This window comes from Bombina bombina, chromosome 2 (genome assembly GCF_027579735.1).
Source record: "Bombina bombina isolate aBomBom1 chromosome 2, aBomBom1.pri, whole genome shotgun sequence".
Classification (NCBI taxonomy): Eukaryota; Metazoa; Chordata; class Amphibia; order Anura; family Bombinatoridae; genus Bombina; species Bombina bombina.
In genome coordinates, this window is record NC_069500.1 from 229,960,074 (window position 1) to 229,985,835 (window position 25,762).

The 25,762-nt window shown below is 40.4% G+C and overlaps 1 protein-coding gene across 1 annotated transcript in view; it reads left to right on the forward strand.

Moving 5' to 3' along the window:
* Window positions 1-25,762, forward strand: part of ADGRV1 (adhesion G protein-coupled receptor V1) — a 1,190,013-nt gene that overhangs the window by 367,039 nt on the left and 797,212 nt on the right. The window contains 1 exon segment of the mRNA XM_053699719.1: window positions 567-660. Coding sequence (XP_053555694.1) covers window positions 567-660 — 94 coding nt within the window.

Genomic DNA, 25,762 nt, shown 5'->3' on the forward strand with positions numbered 1-25,762 from the left:
AGGATTTTAAGACATATTTTTAAATCCCCCCTAGCCTAGTGCACTCTTTTCTTCTCCTTTTCTTCCATTTTAGCTTACTTGATCTGTGAGTGCAAGCAGATCATTAGAATAGAGCGCTTAGGGTTTTGTTTGAGCGCTACTCTTTTTTGTTTTCTGTAACCAATACCTTTTTGATTCCTTGTTACTAGTTACATCATCGTGTGCATTTTGAACTCACATTTGAACTCACACCAAGCACATTTTTTTGTGTGTGTGTGTGTAAATATTGGCAGTTAATTTAATCAGTTGCACTGTGCTCATGACTTAGTGAATCTCTGCAATTTCTTATCTTCTATTTACTTTAATATCTCGTTTTATTTACTTTAGCTAAACATGGTGTAGTTATGTCATACTGATGAGCTTGAATTATCAAGGCTCTTATGTAAATAGCTTATGAGATAATGTACCTGTCTATATGACTATTAACTAACATTTCATATGTAAATTGTGGGCTGAAAAGATCTTTTCAATAAAAATTGTCTGTTGGTTTAAACATATATTGATAATGCAGTGTTTCTTATCTACAGGATGAGATACCAGAACTTCAAGAGTACTTCACTGTCACCCTGATTTCCGTTGAACTTATTGTGAAATTGGTGACCTCATCTCCTCCTAAACTGGGTATTGTATTGTTAAATTTAAAACTGTCTGTTTACATTTTCTAAAGCAGTATCCAAACTGAAAGTATTACAACCACAAACAACATAAAATAATGTTTTATGTTGTTGCTGGCAGAGTCTAGTTATTTACAAAAAAGAAAAGGGTAAAGGCAAAAAAGTATGTGTCCCTGATAAAACCTTGACTTCAAAAATATGCTATAATTAGATAAATAGGTAAATATCAGGGATGTGCTGACACATAAAACTACTAAGTTAATTAAACTGAGCCACAAAAGGAGTGAATTCCAAAAAGAATTCAAAACAGCAACAACATTGTGTTAAAAATAACTTTCTTTCATATGGTGGTGAGAGCCATTACTCCTTGGATTCAGAGAGGCCGAATCATGTCCGCCCAACATCTCTAAATGCCAACAGCATACACTGTCAGCATTTATCATTGCACAAGCATTTTACAAGAAATGCTTGTGCAATGTTGCCCCCTGCACATTTGCGGCCATTTGGCAGCTAGCAGGGGGTGTCAGTCCTCCTGATTGTATGTGATTGGGATGATTGCAGTCCGACACCTCAGCAGTGGCAGACGAGTTAAGGAGTAGCAGTCTTAACACCGCTGCTTCTTAAATCCTCGGCGAGAACAGGAAGGCTCGTGCGGAAGAAGCAGCATCCGCTGCTTGATAAATGTACCCCAAAGGCTCCACTTTAAAATTAAAAGACACATCTCACATTTGATGGCTTGTGGACTCACCATCATAAAAGAAATTAATTTATCATGTAAGCATAAATTTTATTTTTAATGCATATTCTGACATGAAAAAAACAAACAGGTAAAATCTACAACTTGTTTGTTAAGACAGCAAGAAATAAAGTGTGAGCCACCATTCTTTCTAGCATGAGCTTTTAAGAACAGAGCACAAGCATTTTAACAGTGCTCACAGCAGCTGGGGGTATTTTTGTTTTTTGTAAATAGATGGGGGTGGAGGTGAGCGCCAAAAAAGGCTGAGGTAGGGAATGGGGACACCTGTTAGACTGATAGAGCGGTGTCCACAATGTAGGTTCTCTTGTTGACGTTGGTGGAATCGATGTACAAATAGTATAATAACTATAAATTAGTTGTAAACTTTAAGAATGTATATCAATGTTTAATCCACACAAAAATGTTAAAATATCTCAGATCTACTTAAAAACATACACAGTCCTAAAAATAGAAATAAAAATAACAATCATATAAAATCATGGATCCATGTTACAATAAAATAAATGCAAAAAATGGGAATGCACAATAAAAACCTTTTTGCAATAATTGATCTTATAGACCAAGTATCCTAATTAGGCCACGTGTCCTAATTGGAGTAGTTTATTTAGAAACAGTCCAGATGGTGGTAAATGTTCTTATGGTTATATTTGTCCAATTAAATCACAATATGGCAAAAAAAAAATTAGTGTCTCTGTCCGTGACCAATTCTGAAATAATTCCAAAGCAGTGTGTGTCCTGTGCCTGAAATGGTGAGAAAATGGAAAATCCAAAAATGTGTGATCACTTAATGTGAAAAAAAGGGGAAAAAAATGTAGAAAAAATGTAGAAAAAATGTAGAAAAATGTAGAAAAAATGTGTAACCTTGCAAAAAATGTGAGAATCCTCCAGTTTATGTGGCAAAAAGTGAGTATTCAATGTGATTAAAAAAGTGTCCAATGTGATATAGTGATTTCTGTGCAATGAAGTTGTAGCTCAGTATGATCCAATCAAAAACCAAATAACATTGTGCAAAAACCTGTAAAGAAAACAAACAATACTATAATATATACAAACTGTTAAGTGGGTATATCAGTATTATGCTTACTCAAATCAGTCGACGCGTTTCGGCCATGTACTCCTGGCCTTTATCAAGACTAACATTGTGAGTAAGCTGAGAGAATTTATAGGAGCTGTTGCTAATGTTTGGGCGCCAAAAAGCTAGTAGGCCACGCCCCCTTCCTGTTAGGTGCATTGTGGGTATGGGCAAAAGTTTAGTTTTAAAATGTACTCTTAAAAGATCAAAATATTAATTTATGAGTCTTAACTATTATTGTGTTCTTGGGGCCATTTCAATTTGGGCTATTTGCTTTGTCTATGTGCCCTTAGTTGGCATCCTAAGTATGATAAATTTGTATTCCACCTACACTTCCGGTTTCGCTAGTGTTTGTCATGTTTACTTCCGGTTTTTCTAATGTTGGCTCATATCCTGTGGGTTAGTGATGCTATCATACTTCGATAGCTATCTATTTAGGTATTGACCTAACTCCCTTTGTATATCATATGGCGACTACTTTATCTTTTAGCTAAAGCTGCCTTTACTTTCATTCTTTCTCTTTATTACCTCTGTTCGGCACATATTTATACTTCCGGTTAGCGCATATTAGCACTTCCGGTTTCGCTATGTCATAGCACTTCCGGTTTCTGTTGTTTTCCGGTATCGTGATTGTCTAATACTTCCGGTTTCGATAGGTTACACTACCACACAGAGACTAATGTGAGAATAAATCTAAGCTGCCTATTAATAAGTGCTGGATATATGGCGGTATGTTTGGGTACATGAGTGAATATTGTGATGTAACCAAATCCAAGTACCTATGGTATAGTTTGTGTTACCATACTCAGACTCGAGTAAATTAGTAAAAAAATTTTAAATTATTTAAAATAATTTAAAATAAAATAATATAAGATAATTAAAATATTAAAATAATCTAAATAATCCAAAATACAGTTCACCAAAAATACAATAAAAATACAATCGGGTTACATGGAATAAGATAAAATAAAATGAAATCAGGATAACACTGATACTAATAGAATGCCATATGGAACTGGCTATACAATGAATACCTCCTAAAATCAGAGTGACAGTAGTACAAATAACTGCTCAAGCTCATATTTCAACAGAATGCCAAATCAAAAATGGTTTCAAATTGCTTAAAATATGTTCAAACTTCTTAAAATACCCCAAACTTTTCTAAAAGCTTTTAGAATATTTTTAAAATACAAAATCCCAGAATTATTATAATCCTCATTGTATTAGTATTTAAAATTAATATTATAATTAAAACTTTAAACATAACATGATTGTAAAACCAGATAGGACCATATAATGTAGACACTAGATGGGGCCAATGTGTGGGATGCTTCAATAATGGGAGAGGACTGGGAAGACAGTGGAGGTCTCTTTTCTATTACGCACATAGGTAAGTAAACCCGTCTTATAGAAGGGAATCCATGCTATCAGTATACCTACACTTGTCAGGTGGAAAAGACCTGATAGGATCTATGTTTCTGGGTGAGGTGGATAGAAGTGAGCTGTGATTTGATGGAGCATAGGTGACTCTATTAATCAATGATTAAACTCTATTTTGTGAGGCTGAATAAGTGCGAGAGGTCTTCCCTATTATTCAGACCCTTTGGGGATGTGGAGACCATAATGTCATATATCTTATTGAATGTCCATGCAAATTACAATATGTAGGACTAACTTCCAGACAATTGAAAGACAGAATGAGGGAGCACATACTATGTATAGAGAAAAAAAGAATAGATACAGCACTATACAAACACTTTACAATAAAACATGGAGGAAACATCAGAGATATGAAATTCTGTGGAATAGAAATAGTGAGAAAAAATTGGAGAGGGGGTAACCACGAACAAAAATTACTCTTACACGAGTCCAAATGGATTTTCTCACTGAACAGTTTGTACCCAAAGGGTCTGAATAATAGGGAAGACCTCTCGCACTTATTCAGCCTCACAAAATAGAGTTTAATCATTGATTAATAGAGTCACCTATGCTCCATCAAATCACAGCTCACTTCTATCCACCTCACCCAGAAACATAGATCCTATCAGGTCTTTTCCACCTGACAAGTGTAGGTATACTGATAGCATGGATTCCCTTCTATAAGACGGGTTTACTTACCTATGTGCGTAATAGAAAAGAGACCTCCACTGTCTTCCCAGTCCTCTCCCATTATTGAAGCATCCCACACATTGGCCCCATCTAGTGTCTACATTATATGGTCCTATCTGGTTTTACAATCATGTTATGTTTAAAGTTTTAATTATAATATTAATTTTAAATACTAATACAATGAGGATTATAATAATTCTGGGATTTTGTATTTTAAAAATATTCTAAAAGCTTTTAGAAAAGTTTGGGGTATTTTAAGAAGTTTGAACATATTTTAAGCAATTTGAAACCATTTTTGATTTGGCATTCTGTTGAAATATGAGCTTGAGCAGTTATTTGTACTACTGTCACTCTGATTTTAGGAGGTATTCATTGTATAGCCAGTTCCATATGGCATTCTATTAGTATCAGTGTTATCCTGATTTCATTTTATTTTATCTTATTCCATGTAACCCGATTGTATTTTTATTGTATTTTTGGTGAACTGTATTTTGGATTATTTAGATTATTTTAATATTTTAATTATCTTATATTATTTTATTTTAAATTATTTTAAATAATTTAAAATTGTTTTACTAATTTACTCGAGTCTGAGTATGGTAACACAAACTATACCATAGGTACTTGGATTTGGTTACATCACAATATTCACTCATGTACCCAAACATACCGCCATATATCCAGCACTTATTAATAGGCAGCTTAGATTTATTCTCACATTAGTCTCTGTGTGGTAGTGTAACCTATCGAAACCGGAAGTATTAGACAATCACGATACCGGAAAACAACAGAAACCGGAAGTGCTATGACATAGCGAAACCGGAAGTGCTAATATGCGCTAACCGGAAGTATAAATATGTGCCGAACAGAGGTAATAAAGAGAAAGAATGAAAGTAAAGGCAGCTTTAGCTAAAAGATAAAGTAGTCGCCATATGATATACAAAGGGAGTTAGGTCAATACCTAAATAGATAGCTATCGAAGTATGATAGCATCACTAACCCACAGGATATGAGCCAACATTAGAAAAACCGGAAGTAAACATGACAAACACTAGCGAAACCGGAAGTGTAGGTGGAATACAAATTTATCATACTTAGGATGCCAACTAAGGGCACATAGACAAAGCAAATAGCCCAAATTGAAATGGCCCCAAGAACACAATAATAGTTAAGACTCATAAATTAATATTTTGATCTTTTAAGAGTACATTTTAAAACTAAACTTTTGCCCATACCCACAATGCACCTAACAGGAAGGGGGCGTGGCCTACTAGCTTTTTGGCGCCCAAACATTAGCAACAGCTCCTATAAATTCTCTCAGCTTACTCACAATGTTAGTCTTGATAAAGGCCAGGAGTACATGGCCGAAACGCGTCGACTGATTTGAGTAAGCATAATACTGATATACCCACTTAACAGTTTGTATATATTATAGTATTGTTTGTTTTCTTTACAGGTTTTTGCACAATGTTTTTTGGTTTTTGATTGGATCATACTGAGCTACAACTTCATTGCACAGAAATCACTATATCACATTGGACACTTTTTTAATCACATTGAATACTCACTTTTTGCCACATAAACTGGAGGATTCTCACATTTTTTGCAAGGTTACACATTTTTTCTACATTTTTCTACATTTTTTCTACATTTTTTCTACATTTTTTTCCCCTTTTTTTCACATTAAGTGATCACACATTTTTGGATTTTCCATTTTCTCACCATTTCAGGCACAGGACACACACTGCTTTGGAATTATTTCAGAATTGGTCACGGACAGAGACACTAATTTTTTTTTTTTTTTTGCCATATTGTGATTTAATTGGACAAATATAACCATAAGAACATTTACCACCATCTGGACTGTTTCTAAATAAACTACTCCAATTAGGACACGTGGCCTAATTAGGATACTTGGTCTATAAGATCAATTATTGCAAAAAGGTTTTTATTGTGCATTCCCATTTTTTGCATTTATTTTATTGTAACATGGATCCATGATTTTATATGATTGTTATTTTTATTTCTATTTTTAGGACTGTGTATGTTTTTAAGTAGATCTGAGATATTTTAACATTTTTGTGTGGATTAAACATTGATATACATTCTTAAAGTTTACAACTAATTTATAGTTATTATACTATTTGTACATCGATTCCACCAACGTCAACAAGAGAACCTACATTGTGGACACCGCTCTATCAGTCTAACAGGTGTCCCCATTCCCTACCTCAGCCTTTTTGGCGCTCACCTTCACCCCCATCTATTTTCTACTTTCATATTGGGTACACTAGGGACCCGCTGAGGAGAGCCAGAGGTATTTCATATCCCCTTTCCCTTCTGTTATCTGCGCAGGATATACACTTTTATCGTTTAACTATTTTTGTTTTTTATTGGCAGCTGAGCAGGAATAGAGTAGGGATGTATAGGAGGAAGAAAGCATGGCCGGGAACTATAGGAGCAGGAGAGTGATTCTACAGAGTGCGTGATCTTAGTGTTAGGACCTGGACTGCTCTGTCACTGGAGGTGAAGGGAAGGTTTAGAATGGGAAGTTGCGCATTAAGTACCTGCAATATAAGAGTTCTTCACCTCCCATGCATTATTTGATCTGTGTCTTTCATTTTGTAAATAATATTATCAAGTCCCAACCAGGGCAGTGTCTGCAGCAGAAAGGAAGCAGATTTCAGAAAGGAGTAACAGTTATCATGGAGTAGTGCAGAGATAGCAGTGAAGTTTTAGTGGTAAGCAACTAATTGTTGTGCTCCAGTGGACAACACAGAAACTAATGTGAGTACTATTCTATGAGATTGATAATTATTCTTGCTTTCTGGAACAATTTTTAAGCCATCACTTTGTAATATGGGGGGAAAATGCCAATGCTTAAAAGAGATCATTGTGTAGTGCCTGCATTAATGCTTAGTTTAGTATGGTCATTTAAATTTTTATGCAAGCACTAGGATAACTCTGTCTTTTTAATTATAATGCAACACAAAACCGAGCACTGGCATTACCTGACCCGCAGGCAGCATGTTGGACATCAATTATGGGAGAATAAAAAATTCCTAAACAGCTTGTATGAGTTGGAATTACTAAGAAGAAAAATGATCAATATGAAGAGGGGAACACCTGGTCTGATCAGATTCTGGATATGAGGGCAGTAGAACTGAACTACAAAGGGATATTTCAACCCCTTCCCTGACATGTGATGTATAAAATGATTGCTTCATCTTTTCTGTCTCATCTTACATCTGTTCCTCTCTTCACTGATACATACTATGGGGTAAATTTATTAATGTGCGAGCGGACATGATACGATGTCCGCCGCACATCGATAAATGCCGACAGCCAGCATACACTGTTGCATTTATCATTGCACCAGCAATTCTTGTGAAAACATATTACAGTATGACTCTCATAATAAAAACATATAAACTCATGGTTTAACTATTTATAGGTATGTGTTTGAGTAAAATTAACATTTTTGTTTTATTCTATAAACTACTGACATTTCTCCAAAATTCCAAATAAAAATATTTTTATTTAGAGCATTTATTTGCTAAAAATCAAAATTGGTCCAAATAACAAAAAGATGCAGTGTTTTCAGACCTCAAATAATACAAAGAAAACAAGTTCATATTAAGTTTTAGACAATATGATTACGATACTAATGTTTTAACTTATCAAGAGTTCAGAAATCAATAGTTGGTGGAATGACCCTGATTTTAAATCATAGCTTTCATGTGCTTTGGTGTGCTCTCCACCAGTCTTTCACAGGGTGACTTTATGCCACTCCTGGTATAAAAGCAGCTTGATCACATTCCTGAGGTTTTCAATAGGGTTCAGGGCTTGAAATTGAGCTGTCCATGACAGGGCCTTGATCTGGTGATCCTCCATACACACCTTGATTGACCAGGCTGTGTGGCATGGAACATTGTCCTGCTGGAAAAAACAATCATCAGAGTTAGGTAGCATTGTCAGAGCAGAAGGAAGTAAGTTTTTTTCCAGGATAACCTTGTACGTGGCTTGATTCATATGTCCTTAACAAAGATAAAGCTGCCTGATTTCAGGTCATCTTCTCTGATAAGTCCAATTTTCAACTTTGCCCAACACCTGGTTGTCTAATGGTTAGATCTGGAGAGGCCTACAAGCCACAGTGTCTCGCTCTCAGAAATTTGGTGGAGGATCAGTGATGATCTCGGGGTAATTCAGCAAGGCTAGAATATATATATATATATATATAAACTTTTATGAAGAGAAGAGGCACACAAAATGTATTAATATTTCATTAATTCAGTCAGTCATGACTGACTGAATTAATGAAATATTAATAAATGTTGTGTTAATTAAGTCCTGTGTGTGCCTCTTCTCTTCATGAAAGTTTCTGCCTATCTACCATAGAGTGCACCCAGGCAATTCAACTTGCAGTGAGTGCTTGGATCCTAAAACTAGAGTATGTATATATATATATATATATATATATATATATATTATTTCTGTCAGATAATGCACCACTTTGCCCAGAAAATTGTTGCAATTGCAAATGTATAGGCATTCTCATGTTTATTTCTTTTGTTTGAATTGGTATGACACAAGTTGTTGTTGTTTTTTTCTCTTCTTTCTCCTTCCTCCCTCCCCGATTAGCAGATATTAATAAGGTTTTAACTCCACAGATTGCAAGGTTCATGAATAATTAGCCTCATTTATGTTTAATTGTTACAGTATAAACATGTGATATAATAAAGAGCAATTTATTTTCTAAGTACAAATATTTAATTATTTTGCCCTGCATGGCAAGACTCTGTAACTTATAAATTGTTAATACGCCCTGCGTACACTTTCTTTTTCTTTTGGACTTGAAAATAAAATAAATAAAAAATGCCAAACTGACACATTCCATGCAAAATTAAAAAAATGGACTGGACAAAACTATTAGCACCGTCAATTTAATATTTAGTAGCACACCCCTTGGAACAAATAACTGAAATCAATCACTTCCTGTAACCATCAATTAGTTTCTTACACCTCTCTACTTGAATTTTGGGCCACTCTTCTTTAGCCAACTGCTCCAGGTCTCTCAGATTGGAAGGGTTTCTTTTCTCAACTGCTGTTTCGAGATCTCTCCACAGGTGCTCTATGGGATTGAGATCTGCACTCATTGCTGACTAGATCAGTAATCTCCAGCACTTTGTCTTAAACCATTTCTGGGTGCTTTTTGATATATGCTTTGGGTCCTGCTGACCCATGACCTCTGATGGAGACCCAACTTTCTGACACTGGGCCCCACATTGCACCACAAAATTCTTTGGTAGTCTTCAGATTTCATAATGCCATGCACACAGTCAAGACATCCAGTGAAGCAGTAAAGTAACCCCAAAACTTCAGTGAACCTCCACCATGTTTGATTGTTGGGACTGTAGTATTCTTTTCTTTAAAAGCCTCATTTCTTTTTCTGATAACAGTAGAATGATTGGCTTTACCAAAAATCTGTAATTTAATAAACATGAGAATGCCTAAACATTTGTAATTGCATCAATTTTCTGGGCAAAGTGGTGCATTATCTAACAGAAATGCAGGGGTGCCAATATTTTTGGCCATGACTGTATATATAAATATGCCTGATTATAGCCTTGCTGATTCACCCACAGTGGCTTTTGCCTTTAAAATGTGGTTTGCTACAGTTGTGTATTGTCTGAGGAAGTGGTGCTTTTGGACTGGCTACTAGACTGCAAAATGTTCAAGCCATTCAGAAGAGTAGTATGAATAAAGAGTGTGATGCCCTTGGGGGCTATTTCAGAACATCATGAATAGGGTGACCATATTGCCACTTTAAAAAGGGACACATATGAAAAATACATATGTCAGGGTTCTTATAATGGAGCATTATTCAAAACATTTCTTTAAACAGCCCTGGGCTATGTATTTTTCATATGTGTCCCTTTTTAAAGCGGCAATATGGTCACCCTAATCATGAATGACATGAGGTTTACTGGTTTATTTCATGGCCATCCATTATTTTATTACATAGGAACATAGTAGTTTGGGGTGGAGGGGCAGTGCTGTATTCCAGGGATTATTTTTTTGGTTAGTCCTCATGCTATAACAGCAGTGCTCTTAGACAGTGTGGTATTACTGTTACAATTTTTAGAAATAATTTGTTTATAGGATTTTTGTTATGTATATATATATATATATACACCCCTGCACTCTCTCCTTCTGTCCTTTCCCACATCAGCGGCTGCTTATCTGGCATTTCTTCCTGGATGGCCTCTCACCACCTAAAAATCAACATGTCCAAGACTGAGCTTCTTCTAATCCCCCCAACTAATTCTACTCCAGTTTCTAACTTTACTATCACTGTCGGTGACACCACTATCTCCCCATCACCCCAAGTTTGCTGCCTTGGAGTTACACTCGACTCCAATTTGTCCTTCATACCCCACATCTAATCGCTCTCTTCATCCTGTCGCAACCACCTACGCAATATCTCCAAAATTCATCCTTTTCTGAGTGCTGAAACTACTAAACAGCTAATCCATTCCCTAGTAATTTCCCAGCTTGACTACTGTAACAACCTACTAACTGGCCTTCCTCTCTCCCACCTCTCCCCCCTTCAATCCATCCTAAATGCCTCTGCTAGGCTAATCCACCTCTCCCGACGCTCTGTATCTGCTGCACCCCTCTGTGAGTCCCTTCACTGGCTCCCCATTCACAGCAGAATTAAATTCAAAATTCTCACTTTGACCTACAAAGCCCTTACCAATGCAGCCCCCCCATACCTGTCCTCACTCATCAACAAATATACTCCAGCCTGTCCCCTAAGATCCAACAACGATCTACTCCTTGCCTCTTCTACCATCACCTCCTCTCATGCTAGACTACAGGACTAGTGATGTCGCAAATAGTTCGCTGTCGAATAGTTCCTGGCGAACATAGCATGTTTGCCGCGGCGGGCGAACATATGCAATGTTCGATCCGCCCCTATTCGTCATCATTGAGTAATACTTTGACCCTGTACCTCACAGTCAGCAGGCACATTCCAGCCAATCAGCAGCAGACCCTCCCTCCCTCCCAGACCCTCCTACCTCCTGGACAGCATCCATTTTAGATTCATTCGGAAGCTGCATTGTTAGTGAGAGGAGGGACAGTGTAGCTGCTGCTGATTGAATAGGGAAATCTATAGCTAGGCTAGTGTATTCAGTGTCCACTGTGTCCTGAAGGACTCATCTGATCTCTGCTGTAAGGACAGCACCCCAAAAAGCCCTTTTTAGGGCTAGAACATCTGCTTTTTTTTCCTGTGTAATCTAATTGCAGTTGCCTGCCTGCCAGCGTGTGTGTCAGGCTCACAGCATATACTGTGCCCACTTGCCTAGTGCACCACTCATATCTGGTGTAACAGTAGTGTAGATTTAAAAAAACAACACTTTTTTGACTGTGTTAAATAATAGCAGTCAGTTTCCTTCACACGTGTGCGTTTAAGTGCCTGCCTGCCAGGGCACAGTGTCGCCCCAGTGCAACTCATATGTGGTGTAACAGTAGTGTAGATTTAAAAAAAAAAAAAACACTTTTTTGACTGTGTTAAATCATAGCAGTCAGTTTCCTTCACACGTGTGCGTTTAAGTGCCTGCCTGCCAGGGCACAGTGTCACTCCAGTGCAACTCATATGTGGTGTAACAGTAGTGTAGATTTAAAAAAAACAACACTTTTTTGACTGTGTTAAATCATAGCAGTCAGTTTCCTTCACACGTGTGCGTTTAAGTGCCTGCCTGCCAGGGCACAGTGTCACCCCAGTGCAACTCATATGTGGTGTAACAGTAGTGTAGATTTAAAAAAACAAAACAAAACACTTTTTTGACTGTGTTAAATAATAGCAGTCAGTTTCCGTCACACGTGTGCGTTTAAGTGCCTGCCTGCCAGGGCAGAGTGTCACCCCAGTGCAACTCATATGTGGTGGAACAGTAGTGTAGATTTTAAAAAAACAACACTTTTTTGACTGTGTTAAATAATAGCAGTCAGTTTCCTTCACACGTGTGCATTTAAGTGCCTGCCTGCCAGGGCACAGTGTCACCCCAGTGCAACTCATATGTGGTGTAACAGTAGTGTAGATTTAAAAAACAACACTTTTTTGACTGTGTTAAATAATAGCAGTCAGTTTCCTTCACACGTGTGCGTTTCAGTGCCTGCCTGCCTGCCAGGGCACAGTGTCACACCAGTGCAACTCATATCTGGTGTAACAGTAGTGTACATTTAAAAAAAAAATACAATTTGGACTGTAATAGATTGAATAGCAGTTAGTTGTCTGCAAGCGTGTGTGTCAGGCCTACAGCGTCTACTCTGCCAACTTCTGCCAGTGTACAGTGCCACTCATATCTGTTGTCATAGTAGCTTGCACGCATAGTACCACTAATCAAAAAAAAAAATGACAGGCAGAGGTAGGCCACCCCGCAGGGTCCGTCGTGTTCGGGGTGCTATGATTCCCTTTGGCCCTAGAATAATGCCCATTGTTCAGAGGCCACGTACCCCGAACTCGAACATTTCTGAGGACATAGTTGACTGGCTAACACAGGACACCCAATCTTCTACAGCTTCCGCTTGGAACCTTGACACACCATCCTCCTCCAGCTTATCTTCGGGCACCTCTCAAGTTACCACTCGCCCGCCTGCCGCCACCACCAACACTAGCACCACAGCCGCTTCACTTGATCTGTCAGAGGAGTTATTTACACATCAGTTGGAAGAAATGAGTGATAGTGATGCGCAACCATTATTGCCAGAGGATGTAGATAACAAGGATATGTCTCAGTCAGGCAGCATTACCCACATGGACGTACGGTGTGATGATGATGATGTTGTACCCACTGCTTCTTCATTGTTGAGTTGTCAGATACAAGTGAAGCGGTTGATGATGACGATGCGTCCGTGGATGTCACGTGGGTGCCCGCTAGAAGAGAAGAAGAAAAGGGGGAAAGTTCAGATGGGGAGACAGAGAGAAGGAAGAGACGAGTTGGAAGGAGGAGGAGGTCGTCGCAAGGAGCTAGTGGCACAGTCAGACAGCATGCATCGGCACCCGGGGTCAGCCAGAGAGCACACCAATCAACGCATGCTGTTGCCACCACCAGAATGCCGTTATCGCAGAGCTCAGCAGTGTGGCATTTATTTTGTGTGTCTGCCTCTGACAACAGCGATGCCATTTGCAACCTGTGCCAAAAGAAACTGAGTCATGGGAAGTCCAACACCCACCTAGGTACAACTGCTTTGCGAAGGCACATGATCGCACATCACAAACGCCTATGGGATCAACACATGAGTACAAGCAGCACACAAACTCAAAGCCGCCATTCTCCTCCTGGTCCAGCATCTTCAGCCACGTCAACCACTGCTGTCCTCCTTGCCCCCTCTCAACCATCCGCCACTCCGTGTCTCGCCTTGAGCAGTTCCTGCTCATCTGCCCACAGTCAGGTGTCTGTCAAGGACATGTTTGAGCGTAAGAAGCCAATGTCACAAAGTCACCCCCTTGCCCGGCATCTGACAGCTGGCATGACTGAACTCTTAGCCCGCCAGCTTTTACCATACAAGCTGGTGGAGTCTGAGGCGTTCAAAAAAATTTGTAGCTATTGGGACACCGCAGTGGAACGTACCCGGCCGAAATTTCTTTGCACAAAAGGCAATCCCCAACCTGTACTCGATTGTGCAAAAGGAAGTAATGGCATGTCTGGCACACAGTGTTGGGGCAAGGGTCCATCTGACCACTGATACCTGGTCTGCAAAGCATGGTCAGGGCAGGTATATCACCTACACTGCGCATTGGGTAAACCTGCTGACGGCTGCCAAGCATGGAATGCGTGGCTCTGCAGAGGAGTTGGTGACACCGCCACGACTTGCAGGCAGGCCTGCTGCCACCTCCTCTACTCCTCCTACTCCATCCTCTTCCATAACCTCCTCAGCTGAGTCCTCTTCTGCTGCTGCGTCTTGCTCCACATCAACGGCATCCCCAGCTCCCCAGGTACTATTCCACATCCCGGATACGGCAGTGTCACGACGTCTTGGGGTTGACTTGCCTGAAAGCAGAGAGTCACACCGGACCAGCACTCCTGTCCGCCCCCTGAATGCACAGGTGGATCAGTGGCTGACTCCGCACCAACTGGAGATCGGCAAAGTGGTTATTGACAACGGAAGAAATTTGGTGGGGGCATTGAATTTGGGCAAGTTGACACATGTGCCGTGTATGGCACATGTGTGTAATCTGATCGTACAACACTTTGTGCATAAGTACCCAGGCTTACAGGATGTCCTGAAGCAGGCCAGGAAGGTGTGTGGCCATTTCAGGCGTTCCTACACGGCCATGGCGCACTTTTCAGATATCCAGCGGTGAAACAACATGCCAGTGAGGCGCTTGATTTGCGACAGCCCGACACGTTGGAATTCAACACTCCTAATGTTCGACCGCCTGATCCAACAAGAAAAAGCCGTTAACGACTATTTGTATGACTGGGGTGCTAGGACAGCCTCTGCGGAGCTGGGAATTTTTTTGCCATGTTACTGGACGCTCATGCGCGATGCCTGTAGGCTCATGCGTCCTTTTGAGGAGGTGACAAGCCTAGTCAGTCTCACCGAAGTCACCATCAGCGACATCATACCATTTGTTTTCTTCCTGGAGCGTGCCCTGTGAAGAGTGCTGGATCAGGCCGTAGATGAGCGTGAAGAGGAAGAGGAAGAAGAGTTGTGGTCACCATCACCCCTAGAAACAGCCTTATCAGCATCACTTGCTGGACCTGCGGCAACACTGGAAGAGGATTGTGAGGAAGAGGAGTCAGAGGAGGAATTTGGCTTTGAGGAGGAGGAGGAAGACCAACCACAACAGGCATCCCAGGGTGCTCGTTGTCACCTATCTGGTACCCGTGGTGTTGTACGTGGCTGGGGGGAAGAAGATACCTTCAGTGAGATCACTGAGGACGAGGAATCCAACCTTGTGCAAATGGGGTCTTTCATGATGTCGTGCCTGTTGAGGAACCCTCGTATAAAAAGGCTGAAGGAGAACGACCTGTACTGGGTGTCCACACTACTAAACCACCGGTATAAGCATAAAGTGCCTGAAATGTTACCGAATTACTGCAAATCAGAAAGGATGCAGCCGTTTCAAAATAAATTAAAAAGTATGCTTTACACAGCGTATAAGGGTGATGTCACAGCACAACGGGAATCTAACAGGGGAAGAGGTGAAAGTAATCCTCCTCCTCCTCACACCACCACGCCGGCAAGGACAGGACGCTTTACAGACGTGTTGTTGATGGAGGACATGCAGAGCTTTTTAAGTCCTAGGCATCGCCACAGCCCTTTGGGGTCCACCCTCAGAGAACGAGTCGACCGACAGGGAGCAGACTACCTCGCCTTAACTGCAGATATCGACACTCTGAGGAGCGATGAACCCCTTGACTACTGGGTGTGCAGGCTTGATCTGTGGCCTGAGCTATCCCAATTTGCGATAGAACTTCTGGCCTGCCCCGCTTCAAGTGTCTTGTCAGAAAGGACCTTCAGTGCAGCAGGAGGTCTTGTCACTGAGAAGAGAAGTCGCCTAGGTCAAAAAAGTCTAGATTACCTCACCTTTATTAAGATCAATAAGGGATGGATCCCGAAGGGACTGACAGTGATCTATACATTCGAGTAAAAAAGGCCTGATGAGATGAGCTGCCTTGGGCTAAAATGGTCCACACGCTGCTGTATTTGATCTCTGAATGACGGATGACTTGCTTGACTTATCCGCCACCAACTAGGGTTCAAGCCGCAATGTTTTAGGGCACTTTCTGTCTGGGAAACAAACATCAATTTTTCTGGCCGCTGCTACAATACCTAATTTTTCAGGCATGTGTACATGCCTAATTTTTCTGGCCTCTGGTGCTACACTGTGGCTTAAAAAACCAAACCAAAAAAAAGGCACATACATAGTACTACTTAACACACCACTCCTATCTGGTGGCACATTAGATTGCACGCGCAGTGCCCCAAATTTGAAGTAGGAGGACCGACCAAGAATCTTTTTCCATCTCCCGGTTCCTAAAATCGATGCCATATACACGTCCCCTGATAGGGAACGTAACAGGGATTAAACTGATAAGAATAGAACTACTGAACACACCACTCATATCTGGTGGCACATTAGATTGCACGCGCAGTGCCCGAAATTTGAAGTAGGAGGACCGACCAAGCATCTTTTTCCATCTCCCGGTTCCTAAAATCGATGCCATATACACGTCCCCTGATAGGGGACGTAACAGGGATTAAACTGATAAGAATAGAACTACTTAACACACCACTCATATCTGGTGGCACATTAGATTGCACGCGCAGTGCCCCAAATTTGAAGTAGGAGGACCGACCAAGCATCTTTTTCCATCTCCCGGTTCTTAAAATTGATGCCATATACACGTCCCCTGATAGGGGACGTAACAGGGATTAAACTGATAAGAATAGAACTACTTAACACACCACTCATATCTGGTGGCACATTAGATTGCACGCGCAGTGCCCCAAATTTGAAGTAGGAGGACCGACCAAGCATCTTTTTCCATCTCCCGGTTCCTAAAATCGATGCCATATACACGTCCCCTGATAGGGGACGTAACAGGGATTAAACTGATAAGAATAGAACTACTTAACACACCACTCATATCTGGTGGCACATTAGATTGCACGCGCAGTGCCCCAAATTTGAAGTAGGAGGACCGACCAAGCATCTTTTTCCATCTCCCGGTTCCTAAAATCGATGCCATATACACGTCCCCTGATAGGGGACGTAACAGGGATTAAACTGATAAGAATAGAACTACTTAACACACCACTCATATCTGGTGGCACATTAGATTGCACGCACAGTGCCCCAAATTTGAAGTAGAAGGACCGACCAAGCATCTTTTTCCATCTCCCGGTTCCTAAAATCGATGCCATATACACGTCCCCTGATAGGGGACGTAACAGGGATTAAACTGATAAGAATAGAACTACTTAACACACCCCTCATATCTGGTGGCACATTAGATTGCACGCGCAGTGCCCCAAATTTGAAGTAGGAGGACCGACCAAGCATCTTTTTCCATCTCCCGGTCCCTAAAATCGATGCCATATACACGTCCCCTGATAGGGGACGTAACAGGGATTAAACTGATAGGAATAGTACTACTTAACACACCTTATAATAATAATGCAGAGAGAGGCAATGCAGAGAGAGGAGTCTGAAGAAGAGGAGTCAGAGGAGGAAGGTGGCTTTGAGGAGGTGGAAGACCAAACACAGCAGGCGTCCCAGGGGGCTTGTTACCTTTCGGGACCCTTGGTGTTGTACGTGGCTGGGTGGAGGAAGAGACCTTCAATGACATCAGTGAGGACAAGGAACGGGACATAACTAGCTTGGTATCCAACCTTGTGCAAATGGGGAGTTTGCGGTTGTGCAAATGGACTGTTTGAGGTTGTTTGCGGTGCGTTAAAGGGACAGTCTAGGCCAAAATAAACTTTCATGATTCAGATAGAGCATGTCATTTAAACAATTTTCAAATTTACTTTTATCATCAATTTTGCTTTGTTCTCTTGGTATTCTTAGTTGAAAGCTTAACCTAGGAGGTTCATATGCTAATTTCTTAGACCTTGAAGCCCACCTCTTACAGATTGCATTTTAACAGTTTTTCACCATTAGAGGGTATTAGTTCACATATTTCATATAGATAACACTGTGCTCGTGCACGAGACGTTATCTGGGAGCAGGCACTGATTGGCTAGACTGCAAAACTGTCAAAAGAACTGAAAAAAGGGGCAGTTTGCAGAGGCTTAGATACAAGATAATCACAGAGGTTAAAAGTATATTATTATAAATGTGTTAGTTATGCAAAACTGGGAAATGGGTAATAAAGGGATTAACTATCTTTTAAAACAATAAAAATTCTGGTGTAGACTGTCCCTTTAAACGGGGAGTTTGGTCTGTCACTGTGAAGCGGGCGTAACCCTTACACTACCTGATCGATACAACATCATACCTGATGTTTTAAAGCACATTATTTCAAACAATTTAGGAATGTTAGGTGATTTATGCCCTTTATGGCTTAAAACCAGACTCTGCATCAACTATGTAATTTTCCATGGGAGTTTTGCCATGGATCACCCTCCGGCATGCCACAGTCCAGGTGTTAGTCCCCTTGAAACAACTTTTCCATCACTATTGTGGCCATAAAGAATCCCTGTGGGTTTTAAAGTTCGCCTGCCTATAGAAGTCTATGGAGGTTCGTCCGTTCGCGAACAGTTGTGGAAGTTCGCGTTCAACGTTCGCAAACCCAAATTTTTAGGTTTGCGACATAACTATACAGGACTTCTCTTGTGCGGCACCAACCCTCTGGAACGCACTTCCTTGTGCTGTCAGACTTTCCCCCAACCTCTCCTCCTTTAAACACTCCCTAAAGACCTTCTTGTTCAGGTAAGCCTATAACCAAATCAGTAACTAATGAATTCCACTTGCCTAATAGTTGCCCTCATCTAACTTCACACTAACATCATTCCCACCTTTGCAGTCCCCACCTCCTGTTTCTCACCCTCCTACACATTAAGGCCTAGATTTGGAGTTCGGCGGTAAAAGGGCTGTTAACGCTCCGCGGGCTTTTTTCTGGCCGCACCATAAATTTAACTCTGGTATCGAGAGTTCAAACAAATGCTGCGTTAGGCTCCAAAAAAGGAGCGTAGAGCATTTTTACCGCAAATGCAACTCTCGATACCAGAGTTGCTTACGGACGCGGCCGGCCTCAAAAACGTGCTCGTGCACGATTCTCCCATAGGAAACAATGGGGCTGTTTGAGCTGAAAAAAAACCTAACACCTGCAAAAAAGCAGCGTTCAGCTCCTAACGCAGCCCCATTGTTTCCTATGGGGAAACACTTCCTACGTCTGCACCTAACACCCTAACATGTACCCTGAGTCTAAACACCCCTAACCTTACACTTATTAACCCCTAATCTGCCGCCCCCGCTATCGCTGACCCCTGCATATTTTTTTTAACCCCTAATCTGCCGCTCCGTAAACCGCCGCAACCTACGTTATCCCTATGTACCCCTAATCTGCTGCCCTAACATCGCCGACCCCTATATTATATTTATTAACCCCTAATTTGCCCCCCTCAACGTCGCCGACACCTACCTACACTTATTAACCCCTAATCTGCCGAGCGGACCTGAGCGCTACTATAATAAAGTTATTAACCCCTAATCCGCCTCACTAACCCTATCATAAATAGTATTAACCCCTAATCTGCCCTCCCTAACATCGCTGACACCTAACTTCAATTATTAACCCCTAATCTGCCGAGCGGACCTCACCGCTACTATAATAAATGTATTAACCCCTAAAGCTAAGTCTAACCCTAATACTAACACCCCCCTAATTTAAATATAATTTACATCTAACGAAATAAATTAACTCTTATTAAATAACTTATTCCTATTTAAAGCTAAATACTTACCTGTAAAATAAATCCTAATATAGCTACAATATAAATTATAATTATATTATAGCTATTTTAGGATTAATATTTATTTTACAGGCAACTTTGTAATTATTTTAACCAGGTACAATAGCTATTAAATAGTTAAGAACTATTTAATAGTTACCTAGTTAAAATAATAACAAATTTACCTGTAAAATAAATCCTAACCTAAGATATAATTAAACCTAACACTACCCTATCAATAAAATAATTAAATAAACTACCTACAATTACCTACAATTAACCTAACACTACACTATCAATAAATTAATTAAACACAATTGCTACAAATAAATACAATTAAATAAACTAGCTAAAGTACAAAAAATAAAAAAGAACTAAGTTACAAAAAATAATAAAATATTTACAAACATAAGAAAAATCTTACAACAATTTTAAACTAATTACACCTACTCTAAGCCCCCTAATAAAATAACAAAGCCCCCCAAAATAAAAAATGCCCTACCCTATTCTAAATTAAAAAAGTTACAAGCTCTTTTACCTTACCAGCCCTGAACAGGGCCCTTTGCGGGGCATGCCCCAAGGATTTCAGCTCTTTTGCCTGTAAAAAAAAACATACCATACCCCCCCCAACATTACAACCCACCACCCACATACCCCTAATCTAACCCAAACCCCCCTTAAATAAACCTAACACTAAGCCCCTGAAGATCTTCCTACCTTGTCTTCACCATACCAGGTTCACCGATCCGTCCTGGCTCCAACATCTTCATCCAACCCAAGCGGGGGTTGGCGATCCATCATCCGGTGCTGAAGAGGTCCAGAAGAGGCTCCAAAGTCTTCCTCCTATCCGGCAAGAAGAGGACATCCGGACCGGCAAACATCTTCTCCAAGCGGCATCTTCAATCTTCTTCCATCCGGTGCGGAGCGGGTCCATCTTGAAGCAGGCGACGCGGATCCATCCTCTTCTTCCGTTGTCTCCCGACGAATGACGGTTCTTTTAAGGGACGTCATCCAAGATGGCGTCCCTCGAATTCCGATTGGCTGATAGGATTCTATCAGCCAATCGGAATTAAGGTAGGAATTTTCTGATTGGCTGATGGAATCAGCCAATCAGAATCAAGTTCAATCCGATTGGCTGATCCAATCAGCCAATCAGATTGAGCTCGCATTCTATTGGCTGATCGGAACAGCCAATAGAATGCGAGCTCAATCTGATTGGCTGATTGGATCAGCCAATCGGATTGAACTTGATTCTGATTGGCTGATTCCATCAGCCAATCAGAAAATTCCTACCTTAATTCCGATTGGCTGATAGAATCCTATCAGCCAATCGGAATTCGAGGGACGCCATCTTGGATGACGTCCCTTAAAGGAACCGTCATTCGTCGGGAGACAACGGAAGAAGAGGATGGATCCGCGTCGCCTGCTTCAAGATGGACCTGCTCCGCACCGGATGGAAGAAGATTGAAGATGCCGCTTGGAGAAGATGTTTGCCGGTCCGGATGTCCTCTTCTTGCCGGATAGGAGGAAGACTTTGGAGCCTCTTCTGGACCTCTTCAGCACCGGATGATGGATCGCCAACACCCGCTTGGGTTGGATGAAGATGTTGGAGCCAGGACGGATCGGTGAACCTGGTATGGTGAAGACAAGGTAGGAAGATCTTCAGGGGCTTAGTGTTAGGTTTATTTAAGGGGGGTTTGGGTTAGATTAGGGGTATGTGGGTGGTGGGTTGTAATGTTGGGGGGGGGTATGGTATGTTTTTTTTTACAGGCAAAAGAGCTGAAATCCTTGGGGCATGCCCCGCAAAGGGCCCTGTTCAGGGCTGGTAAGGTAAAAGAGCTTGTAACTTTTTTAATTTAGAATAGGGTAGGGCATTTTTTATTTTGGGGGGCTTTGTTATTTTATTAGGGGGCTTAGAGTAGGTGTAATTAGTTTAAAATTGTTGTAAGATTTTTCTTATGTTTGTAAATATTTTATTATTTTTTGTAACTTAGTTCTTTTTTATTTTTTGTACTTTAGCTAGTTTATTTAATTGTATTTATTTGTAGCAATTGTGTTTAATTAATTTATTGATAGTGTAGTGTTAGGTTAATTGTAGGTAATTGTAGGTAGTTTATTTAATTATTTTATTGATAGGGTAGTGTTAGGTTTAATTATATCTTAGGTTAGGATTTATTTTACAGGTAAATTTGTTATTATTTTAACTAGGTAACTATTAAATAGTTCTTAACTATTTAATAGCTATTGTACCTGGTTAAAATAATTACAAAGTTGCCTGTAAAATAAATATTAATCCTAAAATAGCTATAATATAATTATAATTTATATTGTAGCTATATTAGGATTTATTTTACAGGTAAGTATTTAGCTTTAAATAGGAATAAGTTATTTAATAAGAGTTAATTAATTTCGTTAGATTTAAATTATATTTAACTTAGGGGGGTGTTAGTGTTAGGGTTAGACTTAGCTTTAGGGGTTAATCAATTTATTAGAATAGCGGTGAGCTCCGGTCGTCAGATTAGGGGTTAATAATTGAAGTTAGGTGTTGGCGATGTTAGGGAGGGCAGATTAGGGGTTAATACTATTTATGATAGGGTTAGTGAGGCGGGTTAGGGGTTAATAACTTTATTATAGTAGCGCTCAGGTCCGCTCGGCAGATTAGGGGTTAATAAGTGTAGGCAGGTGTCGGCGACGTTGAGGGGGGCAGATTAGGGGTTAATAAATATAATATAGGGGTCGGCGGTGTTAGGGGTAGCAGATTAGGGGTACATAGGGATAACGTAGGTGGCGGCGCTTTGCGGTCGGAAGATTAGGGGTTAATTATTTTAAGTAGCTGGCGGCGACGTTGTGGGGGGCAGGTTAGGGGTTAATAAATGTAATACAGGGGTCGGCGGGGTTAGGGGCAGCAGATTAGGGGTACATAAGTATAACGTAGGTGGCGGTCGGCAGATTAGGGGTTAAAAATTTTAATCGAGTGGCGGCGGTGTGGGGGGACCTCGGTTTAGGGGTACATAGGTAGTTTATGGGTGTTAGTGTACTTTAGGGTACAGTAGTTAAGAGCTTTATGAACCGGCGTTAGCCAGAAAGCTCTTAACTCCTGCTATTTTCAGGCGGCTGGAATCTTGTCGTTAGAGCTCTAACGCTCACTTCAGAAACGACTCTAAATACCAGCGTTAGAAAGATCCCATTGAAAAGATAGGCTACGCAAATGGCGTAGGGGGATCTGCGGTATGGAAAAGTCGCGGCTGAAAAGTGAGCGTTAGACCCTTTAATGACTGACTCCAAATACCAGCGGGCGGCCAAAACCAGCGTTAGGAGCCTCTAACGCTGGTTTTGACGGCTACCGCCGAACTCCAAATCTAGGCCTTAGATTGTAAGTTCCCATGGGAACAGGGCTCCCAATTCCTCCTGTATTTGTTTGTTAAATTTTGTCTGGTGTCTCATATTGTACTGTCCTTTTATCTTTGTTACCTATGAACAGCGCTGCGGAATCTGTTGGCGCTTTATAAATAAAGAATAATAATAATAATATATTTACATACTGTATGTGCATAATGTATATGTGTGCGTATATATGTATATGTGTGTGTGTTTATAAATATGTGTATATATATATATATATATATATATATATATACTGTATATGTGTGTGTGTGTCTGTAAATGTGTTTACTATACAGGGAGTGCAGAATTATTAGGCAAATGAGTATTTTGACCACATCATCCTCTTTATGCATGTTGTCTTACTCCAAGCTGTATAGGCTCGAAAGCCTACTACCAATTAAGCATATTAGGTGATGTGCATCTCTGTAATAAGAAGGGGTGTGGTCTAATGACATCAACACCCTATATCAGGTGTGCATAATTATTAGGCAACTTCCTTTCTTTTGGCAAAATGGGTCAAAAGAAGGACTTGACAGGCTCAGAAAAGTAAAAAATAGTGAGATATCTTGCAGAGGGATGCAGCACTCTTAAAATTGCAAAGCTTCTGAAGCGTGATCATCGAACAATCAAGCGTTTCATTCAAAATAGTCAACAGGGTCGCAAGAAGCGTGTGGAAAAACCAAGGCGCAAAATAACTGCCCATGAACTGAGAAAAGTCAAGCGTGCAGCTGCCAAGATGCCACTTGCCACCAGTTTGGCCATATTTCAGAGCTGCAACATCACTGGGGTGCCCAAAAGCACAAGGTGTGCAATACTCAGAGACATGGCCAAGGTAAGAAAGGCTGAAAGACGACCACCACTGAACAAGACACACAAGCTGAAACGTCAAGACTGGGCCAAGAAATATCTCAAGACTGATTTTTCTAAGGTTTTATGGACTGATGAAATGAGAGTGAGTCTTGATGGGCCAGATGGATGGGCCCGTGGCTGGATTGGTAAAGGGCAGAGAGCTCCAGTCCGACTCAGACGCCAGCAAGGTGGAGGTGGAGTACTGGTTTGGGCTGGTATCATCAAAGATGAGCTTGTGGGGCCTTTTCGGGTTGAGGATGGAGTCAAGCTCAACTCCCAGTCCTACTGCCAGTTTCTGGAAGACACCTTCTTCAAGCAGTGGTACAGGAAGAAGTCTGCATCCTTCAAGAAAAACATGATTTTCATGCAGGACAATGCTCCATCACACGCGTCCAAGTACTCCACAGCGTGGCTGGCAAGAAAGGGTATAAAAGAAGAAAATCTAATGACATGGCCTCCTTGTTCACCTGATCTGAACCCCATTGAGAACCTGTGGTCCATCATCAAATGTGAGATTTACAAGGAGGGAAAACAGTACACCTCTCTGAACAGTGTCTGAGAGGCTGTGGTTGCTGCTGCACGCAATGTTGGTGGTGAACAGATCAAAACACTGACAGAATCCATGGATGGCAGGCTTTTGAGTGTCCTTGCAAAGAAAGGTGGCTATATTGGTCACTGATTTGTTTTTGTTTTGTTTTTGAATGTCAGAAATGTATATTTGTGAATGTTGAGATGTTATATTGGTTTCACTGGTAAAAATAAATAATTGAAATGGGTATATATTTGTTTTTTGTTAAGTTACCTAATAATTATGCACAGTAATAGTCACCTGCACACACAGATATCCCCCTAAAATAGCTCAAACTAAAAACAAACTAAAAACTACTTCCAAAACTATTCAGCTTTGATATTAATGAGTTTTTTGGGTTCATTGAGAACATGGTTGTTGTTCAATAATAAAATTAATCCTCAAAAATACAACTTGCCTAATAATTCTGCACTCCCTGTATTTCTGTGTACCTATTATATGTGTTTATTGTATTTGAGTACAACCAACTCTTCCCTTGTTGTTTTTATGAAGAATCAAATATAAAATATTTTGTTTGCCGCATCATGTAGTAAATATAACTAAAACTCAGATGTTTATTAGAACAACATAGTAGACCATCCATGCCTGTGTGTCTCTTTTTATGATTGAGTTAATTACTACCTTTACAAAATATTCAAGTTTTTTTACCCTTAAGATTAAAGTGCGCAAACATTTTAGTCACCTGGCCAGAAATTGTACAGGCCAAAATTTGTGCGCACACTGCTCAAAAAAATTAGAGGGAATATTGGTGTGAGCTCCTCGGAAAACAATTAAAAATGCTACACTATTGTTTGGTGACCATATATACAAATTCAATCAAACAAACTTTGTTGAGTATGAACTCATGAATTATAATTATCAATTGGTGGCTGGTTAAT